This window comes from Athene noctua, chromosome 1 (assembly GCF_965140245.1).
Source record: "Athene noctua chromosome 1, bAthNoc1.hap1.1, whole genome shotgun sequence".
Taxonomy (NCBI): domain Eukaryota; kingdom Metazoa; phylum Chordata; class Aves; order Strigiformes; family Strigidae; genus Athene; species Athene noctua.
In genome coordinates, this window is record NC_134037.1 from 84,271,483 (window position 1) to 84,284,694 (window position 13,212).

At 42.5% G+C, this 13,212-nt stretch overlaps 1 protein-coding gene across 4 annotated transcripts; it reads left to right on the forward strand.

Moving 5' to 3' along the window:
* Positions 1–1,415: 1,415 nt before the first annotated feature.
* Positions 1,416–13,139, forward strand: NTPCR (nucleoside-triphosphatase, cancer-related). 4 transcript variants are annotated; one of them, XR_012632887.1, is made up of 6 exons: positions 1,416–1,542; positions 4,076–4,238; positions 5,297–5,393; positions 8,137–8,346; positions 11,161–11,327; positions 13,006–13,139. XR_012632887.1 is itself a non-coding variant. In XM_074896745.1 (5 exons), exons 1-5 carry the CDS (start codon positions 1,509–1,511, stop codon positions 13,072–13,074), a joined length of 573 nt encoding a protein of 190 aa, XP_074752846.1. In that variant the 5' UTR covers positions 1,416–1,508; the 3' UTR covers positions 13,075–13,139. The 4 variants fall into 4 exon arrangements, 2 of the variants coding, with proteins under 2 accessions (XP_074752846.1, XP_074752847.1); XR_012632888.1 differs by having other exon boundaries at positions 11,161–11,323; XM_074896745.1 differs by lacking the exon at positions 11,161–11,327.
* Positions 13,140–13,212: the final 73 nt, after the last annotated feature.

The following is a 13,212-nucleotide window of genomic DNA, read 5'->3' on the forward strand; positions in this document are numbered from 1 at the left end:
CTTTTATATGACCCACCATTTTATAGACCCTGATCCTAGCTGACCTGAAAGTATTGTATATTTAAAGATGCAGAACCACTAGAAGGTTGCTCTTCATCCTGCTATGAATATAAAACCATACAAGAGTGGCTATATGTGGTGCACACATCAAAAATATTTTGTTCAATTTATGGAAATACCTGTCTATTGCGATGTACAATCTACCTGCTGATCTACACATTTCATCTGGCTGAAAAGGATATTCATGATCTTTGTGAAAATGAGTAATCTTTAAATCCTCGGGAAATTACTGAAAATGAAAGCCAGACAAAGATGTGCTGAGCCTGGAGATCCATTCTAGCTGTAGCAAGCAGCAATCAGGATGTATCCCTTTCATAGGTCAGTATTTTGGGGTAACCGTTTCGGTGCTTAAGGCCAGGCAGGGATCAGTAGCCTTCAGTGGCAGGGCATCGCCTCACCCAGACTTCTGCCTGTGCACCGTAGCCCTCCACACAAAAATCCTCTTCTCTGCTCTTACAGCTCCCCATTGCCCGAGCCTGAACACAGAGGTCACATGCATTTGGTGTTTTGGGATGATGACAGATGTCTGTCGGTGTCTTTGTTAAACCTGTGAAACTTTTCCATTTGTGACCCAATTCGCTCGGCTCTGTAACACCCTAGTTGTATATTAAGCCTCTAGATACATTTGTTGTCTGCATCGAGGTATCAGACAACCCATTCATCTTTTAACTGACTGGTTTGTTGCATCCTGTAACACGTTGTTTACTGAAACGGGGAGAAAGCTCTAGGGAGAGAAATTAAGAAATTAAATAGGTCAAGCTGACTGGAAGAAAATGCCGACCCACAATGAGGAAATTACTTGGTTTTTCCCCTCTCCCATGACCTTAAATAATGTCCATTTTCTGGGAAATACCACGGCAGCAGCGGCCCACCCCTGGGCCGTGCCTCCCGGGCCGCCACAGGCCGGGAAGGGCCCGCCGTCCCTCGGCGTCACCCGCCCGAGCCCTGGGGCCCCAGCGGCTGCCGCTCCCGGCCCGCCGGCGGCTGTGGAGCAGTCCCCGCGGGGGGCTTTCCGGGAGGGGCCGGGCTCCCCTCAGCAGCTGCCGGGACTGCCGCGCAAGCCCCCGCCTGGGCGCTGTCACCCTTTCGGGACGGACCGATTAAAATGGCGCGTCGGCTGCTCTGATCCCAGGCCACAGGAGCCGCCATCTCAGGCACCGCCGGGACAGGGCCTCGGGCCGGCACCTCCCGCGGCGCCGCTATGGAGGGAAGGGGGGGAGGCGTGGCGCGGCGGAGTTCCGGGCCGCTTCACCGCGGCTGAGTGCGAAGCACCGCGCCACGGCCAGCGCTGCCCGGCGGGCAGAAGGCGGCGGCGGTGCGGGGCCGGGCCGGGCCGCCGGGCCAGGGGCGGAGCGAGGGGGAGGTGCAGCGCGGCAGCTCCCTCCAGCCGCGCTGGGCCGCACTGCGCCGCGGGGGGAGAGGGCGGAGCGCGGTCTGCGGCCCCCGCCATGGCCAAGCACGTTTTTCTCACGGGTCCGCCAGGTAACGGGGGCAGGAGGAGCACAGGGAGCGGAGCGGAGCGGGGCGAGGGGAGGCGGCGCGGTCGCTGGGGCTGCCCGGGGGCCTGGCCTGGTCTGGCCGGCCTGCGCGGGGCCGTGAAGCGCTTAAGGCCGGGGGAAGGCACCTGCTGGCGGGCCCCAGCACCGGCCCGGGATGTGACGGAGCCCCGGGAGCGCCTCCCGCTGCAACCGGGCCCGACAGCCGCCTGCGAGGTAACCCCGGCTGCCGGCGTGCGGGCCCGTAGCTGCTCACCTGTTGAGGTCAGAGCCGCTGTGCTCATTAATTTTTTCCTAATAAAGCTCCATTTTAGCTCTCGATCTTTATCTCATGTCATGCACATTTCCAGACGCTGCTGCTCTGTCCCGGGCTCCTGCCCTACAGTTCAATGCTGAGAGGAAAAAAAAAAAAAACCCAAACCAAAACCCAACCCTGGACAACTAATCCTACTTCAATTAAACTGCAGCCATTAATAATTTCTCAGCATTCATCTCTTCTGTGACTTAATTGTAGTGATTTAGTGCTTCCAACCTAAGTAATGATCAAGTTATAGGGTAATAATTAGTATCCCAGATGGGCAGGCCTTGATTGAAGCAGTGGACTTCATCATGGTAGGAGAAGCTGATTATTGTGGAGGTAGAACGGAGCTAGAATAGCATGAGGGTCCAACTGTAAGGTTGATAAAGAAATAAACCGGTTATTAAGATTGCAAAGCTTTCTTTTGTGGTCAGGAAGTAAAGCAGTGGGCCTAATTCTCCTTTCAGTGAACCTTTTGCAGATGCCATCTTGTCTGGAATTAATTTAAAATGCTACTGCTAGGCTGAGATAGTGATACATTCCACCCGCTTCATTCTGCCTTTCCATCCACTTGAATAAACGCAGCCCTCTGGGAGACACAGTGGTTAGGCCTGCTTAGGCCTTGTCTCTGTTCATTTCACTGAAGTCGAATGTACAGTTTTGATTAGCTAAATGTATAACTTTAAGCTTTCTTAATCTTAGTTTGAATGATTTTTACTTTCTTTGGCAATTTACTGAATAAGGGTAACCAAATTAGAGATAGCAAATCTACTTAGCCAAATTAGTATAAATTCACTTAGCAGAGTCAAGGCCTCAGGAATGTGGTAGATACTGATGGTGCCACGTTTGTCATTTTATTTTTCAAATACCAGGAATCCCTTTGACTTCAATTTTGAAAAGTTTGGTTAATAGTTTGACTAGGTGCCCTTGAAGCCACAGAATATTCTGTCATTGATATTGACTGTTAAGAAAGTAGTTCCTAGATCTGCTTAAAATCTGAGGGAGGAATTTGGTATGTGCATGTTGAAATGATTTCTGTTGGCACCTTCAGGCAACTCACATTTGGTCTGTACTCCTTGTCTCCAGGAATGTGAAGGTTTATTCTGTAGGATATTTTCTGTCTTCTCAATTTTTTTACAGCAATGATTAAAAATGAAGTGATAACACTAAATTTTGTGAGAGGTGATAAATTTGAGATTAAAAGGAAATTGTCGAGGGATGTACTTGTACAGTGGCAAAGGAGAAGAAATAGCTCCTTTGTGGGAACTGGGAGGACATCTGGAACATGGCCAACATTCACATTGTAGAAGGTACATCAGACATCAATTGCTGAGGGTTTGGAGGATCTGTCCTAGGGTAAAAAAACGGGTTACAGGACCACAGGGTAATTCATGTGAGAAGGGACTTCAGGAGGTGTTAAGTAGGGTCAGCTTATGAGGCCAGACCAAGTTGGTGAAAGCTTTATCCTGTCAGGAGTTGTAAACCTCAAAGAATGTGAAGACTGCATAGCCTCTCTGGGCAGCCTGTTCTGGCTTGATTGTCCTCATGGTAAAAAAGCTTTTCCCTTTATCTAGTCAAAACCTCTCTTGCTTCAGATAACCATTAGAAGCATGCTTTTGTTGCTGGAAATATTTTTTGCCATGTAGGACTTGATATCTCAGGGGTAGGGGGGTGCTTCTGATTTCTAGGACATCAGTAGAAGTACTGTGTCCTTTGTGACGGTTAGGCTCCTGGAAATGGCAATCAGCTTTGACCTTATGAACTAAAAGGAGGATGAACTCAGCTCTGTTCTTAAAAAGTAGTGAATAGAAGTGGTAGAAAGGGAGTGTCATGAGTCAGTCTTCCAGCTAGCTTGGGTGGGTATCAGTTGTGGAACAGTATGGCTCTCGTATTTACCTGCCTTGGGGCAGGCTTTATGGCCGGCCTGTCCACTATCTAAGCTAACAAGTTCAGTGATAACCTGGGATTTTTGTACCGTTCTGTTGTGACTTCACTGTAGAGATACTTTTTAAAGGCTAATAAAACATTACAGTGTCAGTACAGGATGAACTTTAAAACGTGCATCTGTTCTTTCCTACCCTTTAAAAAAAAAATAAATTGCAAACTTAAAAAGTAATCAATGTTCCTGCTGAAGTGAATCATTACTGTAGTGTTCAAAAATGGGCTTTTAGTCTAAGGGAGGATTAATCCTGTGTGCATTTTGTTTCTTCATTATTTTTAGGGGTTGGAAAGACTACTTTGATCCAGAAAGTCACTCAAGCTCTAAAATCCTCAGGCATTCCCATTGATGGATTTTACACAGAGGAAGTTAGAGAAGGTGGCAGGAGAACAGGCTTTGATGTTGTCACTTTGTCTGGAAAACGAGGACCTTTATCTAGAGTCAGGTACTGAGGTTTTAATAACTGTAAATGGCTTATTGTTTTATGCTTCTGCTTCGGTCTGTCAGCATGTTAAATGTGCCTCCAGAAGGTGATTTCCAGCACATGTATGGTTTGTTCAGTTCTCTTGTCTTGGCTGATACCTGTATTGTGTATGTAGACAGTGAGTGTATTGCATAGTGAAATATTGAAGATGTGCTAGGGAAGGGTCTTCTTTCTTACTGCCTATTTTACAGCAGATAGAGTGGAAGCACTGCTGAGCATTTTATTGTGAGGTCAAGTCTCTTTGAGATACAGTAAGTAGCTTATTGTATTGTTGGCAGAGAGGAAGATTTTTTGTTTCCACCAGCTAATTTATGGAGACAGAAGTGGAAAATAAAAGGGAAATTGCATATAACATTGTTTTAAAGAGCCACTGACTGGCCTGCAAAACCCACATGTGAATTTTAAGAAAAAGAGGATTTCAGAGCCCCACTAAGAGGGAGGCTTCTGAAGTGCAGAGGGGCTCACAGTCTCTCCTGGTTCACTAAACTTGGCTTTTCACACTTTCTGCAAGACTTAGTCTGCACCTCGTTCAGATATAGTTGATCAGACTAAATAATTTGCATGCTGCTAATAAAGAAGATTCACCTAGGATAGTGTGATGCAGCACATGAAAACTGAGGTTTTTTCCAAGTTTGTTTAAGGGTTTTGCAGCCCATAGGGAGATTTGGGCTACTGCTGTGATGCTGTCTGTAGTGTCACATTACCAAATTCAAAGATCTGAACTGCTGGCATGTATTTTGATTTAAGTGTAAATATACCTGCTGGCTTTTAGATCCTATTGTCCTTCTGAACACTTTCAAATTTGAGCTTACAGATTTGTGGAGGTAGCTTATGGTATATTTATTATCTGAAAGAATGCTATTTGCAGTATGACTGAATGGATGGTTTAGAGTCCTCTTAGAACTAAGGGGATTTGACTTTTGAGAATAACTTCTCATAAATCTACTTGAAATGACTGTGGTATATTCTCACTAAACTCATTACTTAGAAGGACTTGTGTTTCTCTTTTTCAAATTCAGTTCTGATTCTTCTACTTCAAGACGTGAATATCGGGTCGGACAGTATGTTGTAGACCTTGTTTCATTTGAGCAGTTGGTTCTACCTATGCTGAGAAATGTGAGTATTCTGTGAAAGCTGCTGAAAAATGGATGCTTTATGATAATCAGTGTTATTGGAAGGCTCTTCTAGAGCACTAGTTTTTGATAGTAATAAATGACCTGTTTCTTGGGTATTGCTGATTCTGATTGACTTCAGGATCAGGAAGCTGGAGGAGCAAATCTGTCTTGTTCTCTTGTGCTTATTGTAGTGTTGGAGAGATTGCAATCCCCTGTCATTCTTGATCTGACATCATCCTGTGAACTAGACTTCCTTGGCCTGAGAGATAACCGAGAGGAGGTTTCTTCCTATGCCACTGTCTTGCATATTGGAAAGCAAACAAAATGTACGGGTGGCTTACCAGGCAGAACTGGGTGAAGTCAGTGGGTCCAGGAAAAAGCCCTTTGCTGCTGCTTTTCTTCTTTACAGCTTTTTTCTCCCTCTTGGTCTGATTCCCACCTTCTTCCAGTAGAAGCATTAGTTTCTTGAATCTAGTGGTTATTTTTGATTACCACTGTGTAAGTACTTGCAGACTGGTAGGTTTTAGCTGATGATAGCAGCCTGATAATTTGGGATTTAGCCTGCTGCAGAAGGAGTGCTCTGACTGTGACAAGACTTTCTACACAGTCACTTTCCAATTCTTCTAACATTCTGTTACTGCCTTTTTCCTTCTCCCCCTCTCTCACGCCAACCTTTCCCCTCTCCAAAATTAAACAAGAACAGATCTGATTTTGGCAATAACATATCACAAGCAGTGTACAGCAGCTGCTGAACTGTACCACTAAAAAAAACCTATTGTGAGTTTTCTACACTGCCAAAGCTCAAGGGACCAAGGAAAAAGGCTCTTCTTAATGAACTTCAAAAGAACAAAAAACCAAAGAGGGACAAGGAGCAAAATTGAGATTGAGAATCTGATTCTTGTTTTTGTAAGGGAACAGTCTGAGAGTAGGGAAGCAGAGATGGTGGGAGCAAGGGAGAAAGGAAATATTAATAAAGTGGGACAATTTTTATATGTTTAATTTCACTTTAACTTGATTTATTGTGTTAGTAAATAGAAGGATAGTTTAATAAAAAAGACTTCACTAAGCCAGCGCTGTACTTGGAATCCTTTTACTGCTGCAGTAATGTGAAGTCTAGAAGAGATCTTGCTAGAAGAGTGTTAGCAGTGTTGAATTTCTCTCGTTGTTTTATGGGTTTCTGCAAGTAGAAGAGAAGAGCAAAGAGAAGAAGAAAAGGGGCCAGCAGGGTCGGACAGTGCATGGCCCTGTTCTTGTTGAAAGCGGTATTAATCTGGTTTGTGGGAATGTTGTCATGCATGTAGGTGGCACAGAATGGGAGAGGAGGAGAGTGTGGAAGATTACAGAACTGAAACAAGAAGAGACAAATGAAGAATGAGGGCAGGAGAGTCATAGGTATGGCCTGGTTTGATCAGAGAGCAGCACAGAGTGGGCATGTGCCCATTTAGCTTTGGGGACAGCTTCAGCTCTTGGCTTGGATCTCATTCACGCACGTGAAAACAGGAGTAGATCCTGCAGTGGATGATCTTTCTGGTTCTGGAAACTTTACCAGGCAGGACTGAGGATTTTTTTCAAAGCAAAGTGCTCTCTTTCTCAATGTATTGACTTTTTGCTCACTGATCTACGAAAGGATTTTGGATAAAACAGCTATTCAGCAGGGACTTAGCTTGAATATATTTTAGGACGCATGTTACACAGTTCTTCCACTTTCCCAGAAGCAAATACTTTGCCTTCACAAGGCAAAACATTTATTTTCCTTTTTTTTTTAGGTTCTGTGTAATATGACTGGTATCGGTATATATTCATGGATCTACAGTGAGGTTTTGACTTCAGTTGATTTCCTCCTCACTTCTATAAATAATGGAGTACAGTTCTCAGTTACTTTTCCTGAGAGGGTAGGCAGTGCACTTCCTTTTCTGTTGAATAGTTCCTTCGCTTTCCAAGTTGCCTTTCCCTCAGTGGCAGTATCACCTGTGTTCTCTCCTAGACTTCCCCATCAGCAGCACAGTAGTGTTTAGCACAGTATTCACTTCATGAAAGAAGCAAACAAACCACAAACCTGGTAAATAGTTAGTATGGTGCCTATCTTACAATCCAGGGGTGGCCTAAGACTATTAAATAAGCAATATCTTGACAAAGAAATGGAAGATAACTGTTCTGATGTGAGAGAGTCTTGGAAACAGCTTTGTTGTTATCCACATATCTTTGAAGAAAACTAGTTCTGAGAGAAATGCTAGTTTTGACCCTCCTTTGACTAAGGTACAGGAGGAGAAACTTCCAGAGCTAGATTTAATGCAGGTCTTTTTTTTTTAATATTTGTGTTGTGTGGATGTTGATCTATTCTAAATGCATAATTTGATGGGAAGAGTGGAGTTTTGAAAAATTGTCCCTCAAATTGACTGAGAATTGCTGGTAGGCAAAGTGAAGTTCTTAGCTGGCAAATAGCTCTTATGGGACTACTGTAAGAGTTCTGATTTGAAGGAAAACTGATGTTCTGGATGTTTCCTATTGTATTGTAGTTGTTATTTATGCTGTACATATATTTTCATCTTTCAAAAAATCTGTGCTGAAATAGAAATGGTAGATTTATAAGTCTGTCAGTTACCAGCAGCAGCTTTGACTCTTCCACCTTCACCAGCATTACAATTGAATTGGGGTTTTTTTGAGGTATTTCTTTTATTAGCATAGAATTTATTTGTGTTGCTTGTTCTGTGTTGTTTACAGTCTCTTGATGCACTTTTCCACAGGTAAACCATGGCAGTGATGCAGAGAAAAAAATCTGTGTTATAGATGAGATTGGTAAAATGGAGCTCTTCAGCCAGGCTTTTATTCAAGCTGTTCGTCAAACGCTGACTGGCTCAGAAACCGTGGTGCTTGGAACTATTCCAATACCTAAGGGAAAGCCACTGGATCTTGTTGAAGAAATAAGAAGTCGGAAAGATGTTAAAGTGTTTAATGTAAGTAATATTTAATATCCTTAAAGAGCCTTTTGTTCTAGGTTGCTGGTTTGTATTTGGCTCTGTTTAAAAAGCAATTGTTACTACCAATTGATAGCTGTGGGTAGCTTGTATGAAATAAGTTTTTTAGTTTCCATTTTACTCTTAATGGGCAGGTGTTCACCTTATTAAAAAAAAAAAAATCACATTTGGCACTTACTGTGGCAGTCTCACACAGCTGGGCTTGTGAGGGGCTGCAGAAGTAATGATATAGTTGTTTTAAAAGGTTTTCTTGCTGTAGTATTATTGCCTTATAAGTATTCGTTATTCCTAAGAGTTGAATCTTTTAAAGTACGTTCAGATTTTTAAATTATTTTTTTAGATTGGCTTGCAGAAATATTACCAGTAATTCATATGGAAGAAAAAAAAAAAAGGGGAAAAAAGGCAGCAGTGGATTTTGCAGAAATGATTTCTAGAAGAAAGACACTTGTAAATGGAGTGTACTTTCTCTGGAGTCAGTGAACCAATTTTGGAATTCATTATGTTATTTTTATAGACATAATTTTCATAATACTAGGGCCTCAAAGTGCATTTCTGATCAGTTACGGGGAGTTTCTCAAAAACTTATCACAACAAAACAAAGCCTGTTCACAGGAATACATGCCTGAGGTTTTCTGAATGTCTCCAAGTGTCCTGGATGCTTCACAAGCTAAATATGGCCCCCACTCCTTCGATTTATTTTTCTGCTCAGTGTACTATTTGTAGTAGAGAATGAAGCTATATAGCCAAAACTGAACTGTGCATCTCTATAAAAATACACATTCAGGAAGTGGGACTTACACATCCTGCCTTACTAACAGGGGTAATAGAGCAGTATACTGTTATTTGTCAGGTGCACATCACAGTGAGAATACATACTTTGTTTTCATCCAAGTGAATGAGGAAAGAAAAAACACGATCTCAACAACTTCATACTGAATGATCTTAATTACTGCAGAGAAAGCAAAGTCTCCATCTTCTTTTTTCATCTTCAAAGTGAGATTAATAAAACTGCAGTGCTCAGAAAATTTCCTCAGCTTTCTTTCAGTTGGTGGTCCCATCATCATCTTCAATTTCTGTTTTTCAAATTAAATTCCTGTTTAATTAAGTGTTAAAGTCATCCTAGGAGCAAAGATGAGAGAAGATTCCTTTCCACACGTAAGCATTCAACTCCTACTGTTGCTTTTGGAGATAAAACCCAAGTTTCCCACTGACAAGCTGATGTGTATTAGTGGTCAGGTTACTGAATGGGGATGCATGTATATGTGGATTTTATATGACTTGCTTTACAGTAGTAGATCTGGGGAGAGGGAATGGAGAATGCCTCACTGAATGTAACAGTCATTCAGTGCTTTGACTGCAGTCATGGCAAGGCAATAGTGTGCATTTGGCCTGCTCAGGGGAGAAAATGGAGTGCTAGAAAACAGCATTTGGCTTTTCGAGGAAGCTTTTGAGGCTTCCTCTATCTCTTTTATTATCAGTGATGTTCTGAGGGCATGTGCCACTCGGCCCTGGGTTGTTACCTGTATCAGTCTGCTGATGTATAATTCGCTTAAGTACTGACTACAGCCAGCAAAAGTCTTCTGAAACTTCAATGGAGCAATTTTTTCTGTCAAAAAAAACCCTTTACTAATAAAATGAGCCCCATCCTGTTCATGCTGCTGAGATTAGGACATGCAGGTTTCTTTGTTTAAATAGAGTTCTCCGGTTAATCCATTAGCCACAAGCACGGGTGTGAAATGTGTGACAGACTGCAATAGTTCCAAGGTGGCAGAGACCTGCTATGCTAAAGTCTCGTGCAGGAGAGCATCTGTCTTGCTTGCTGCAGTGACATATTATACATGCTCTTGCCCAGCTAGTTAAAACATGTACATGAGCAGGAACAGAACATGCCCACGGGGAGTCAGAGGTGTTACTAGCTGAAGTAAATACTGGCTCAGTAGCTATGTTCTTCAAGGGCTGTGGCATGGTGAGAACCTGGAGTGCCCAAATAGCTCATGGTCAGTAATTTCTTACTAACTTTTATGATGACTGGAAGTGTGCAGAAGTAGGTGGCTACCTTCCAAAAAAGTTCAGCCTGCTTTGTTACTTACTACAGAGTTAGGCTGCGTTCAAGTAACACAGCAGTTTTCTCATCCTTCTCTTAGTGTCACAAGGACAGCTCTGGTGTTTAACGCTAAGTGCAGAGAGACAGCTGTTTGGGGTTTGACAGTCCCTTCTGTCTTGAAAACATTCAGTTGGTGTAAAGAGGCCCTGATGCCCTAAAAGCAGTTGAGCATTTGGTCCCAAATGTTTATTATGTTTAGAGCACTTAACGATAGGAGCTCTGATATTTAACACGTTTCTTTTCATTGTTGCCCAGTTCCATTTTGCTGAGAACTAAACTTTCCACGGAAACTACAGAGGCTCTTTTTGCACTGCCCGGGTCTGTGTGGTTTTGCAGACACAGTGTCATAAATAGGATCAGATTATTCTTAGCAGCTGCCACATACTCATTTTCTCCCATTTTCCCATCTATTAATTTTGCTTCCATGAAACCCATGCCTTTTAAGAAAGAAAAGTTAAATGGATCAGAGGAAGAAAAGGTTCCATTTGAACAGACTATGTACAAGAGGGCTTTTCTTGAGGGTGCATTTAACAGTTAGGGGAAGAAAGCTTTTGTCCTCTACTGTTGCCTGCTTGGCAACAGTCTAGGTGGTAGTTTCCTCCAAATTACCTGAATGCTCAGTATAAGCAGCATCTACAGTTATTTTCAACTCCCTGTCTAAAAATGTACCCATCTGTTTGTACATTCAGTACAGATACGGGGAGATTTGTTCTCTCTGGGAAAGCTGCCTGCACAGAATGTATCCAGATCTTAAGAGGAGACTTATCTATCAAGCAGCCTTTGTAAAACAGTTGTGAAAATTTCCCAGCACTTGGCACTTTCTCTCTGCTACTCTCACTGGACTTCTGGCATGTAGGTATGGAAAAGGGATAGATAAAATGTAGTATTGTTTCTGTTGGCTGTGAGACAGTGGGAAGAGCTATTAAATGTTTAGAAGGTCCTTTGAAAGTCAGGATATCAGGACACTTGCTGTGAGATTTAGAGTTTGGCTGATCTGTGCACTATGCCTTGTTTACCTTGGGGGCTCTCAATAGCCTTACTGAAAAGCAATTCCATTCTTTGTTGTCTTGCTCTCTTTGTTATTGTGGGGCTTTCTGTTTATCTTAGAATAGGCTTGGAATGATACTCAGTAAAATCAGCAACATTTTTCATTCCCTTTTTTCAGCAGTCGGATGTTGATCTGCTGTCTTGAATTCAAGAGGTGTGGGTGAGACCACCATCTCTAGGTTTTAGTGTTGGGTTCCAGCATTTGGATAGGATGTCTGTGACTGTAAATAGCAGTAGACTTCTAGGCCCAAATTCTTCAGGTAGGGCTGTCAACTAGTTAAAAAAAATGGTGATGATGATAATAATAATTTCTACTATTCAGTATTGGCTGTTGTACTGGAAGGGTTACAAACCCTTGTGCTCAGATCTTAAATGCAGCTACAGGGAATGCAGTGAAACCTTGCTGGTAAGGTTTTATGCCATTCATAGTGCAGTGTCTCTCCTTCCTCCTCAAACAGCATTTCTCAAACTTTGTTAAAAATATGAACACCCCTACTTTTTTTTGGCTCATCTGTCTTTGTCTAATTTCTTCCTGCCCTCTCTGCAGGGATCTGAACAGTGGGAAAAATTTCTTAGGCTTTTTAAAATGAGGCTTTTGCTGACACTTCACAATTGCTTGTTAACTCTTTCACCACCCCAGCCATCTCCCCAGGTTTTGGTTGAGTTAGGAATGCCTGGCACTGTGGGTCACTGGGTTCTGTATCAGGACCTGGTCTATCAAGAAGGGGTAATTTATACACCCAGCCCCCTGCAGCTCTGTGCTTTATTGTTGCTGTAGCCGGGAGCTGAGCTGACTAGCAAGTGCTAGCATTTGCTTGGCAGTTTACAGTAATCTGCATGTGCTGCAATGCAGATGGGCCCAGCAAAATACAGGACTGTATGGATTTTCACATGTACTGGTCTTAAAGCCCAACATTTCCATGGACTGGTCAATGAAAGGCATACCTCAATGTGCTACAAAAGCCCACCAGCTTTCTCAAGTAGTCTTCTTTCTTTTTCATGGTGTTTCTATCCTGCAGTGCTAAGGTTTCTTGGATTACAGAGTTGTGCTGCTATGTTTTAATTTTTTTCATTGCAGATGTTTTTGACTAGGTCTGTCATGCTAATAAATACAGCCCTTTCAAGTACTGAAGGCATAAGAACTCTATAGTAGGAAAATTATATTTGGTAATTGAAAAGGATTTCTAGTAATGACAAAAGTACATGCTGGTTCTTTAAGTGATTCTTGTTGGTTATTCAAGCCCTGAATAATACTGCAAAAAAACATGGGTAATTAAATCAAAAAGATCACCGAATATTCAATTACATATGCAGGTTTGTGGGTTTAGCTTGTTGTGTTTTCAGTAGCAGAAGGCGGCAGGTGCTTGACACTCAACATTCCTCCACTGAGAAAGAAATGCATTTGAATTTCTGCTTTGTTTTTGAAGTAAACACTGATACAGAGGTTATTCATGAAATTACATCAGTTTTAATTTCTCTTTCTCTAGGTTAGTAAGGAAAACAGAAACAGCATTTTGCAAGACATCTTGGCAGCTGTAGAATCCTGCAGAAAATGAAGACCTTTTCTTCCCTGTAAACACAAAAGCTTTTATTTTAACAAAGTATTACAACATTTTGCGGATGTTTTGGAGTCTCTCCTTCCTGCTTTAGCCCCTGGAGGCTTTATTGGAGCCTTCAGGGTAAGCAAGGTAAAA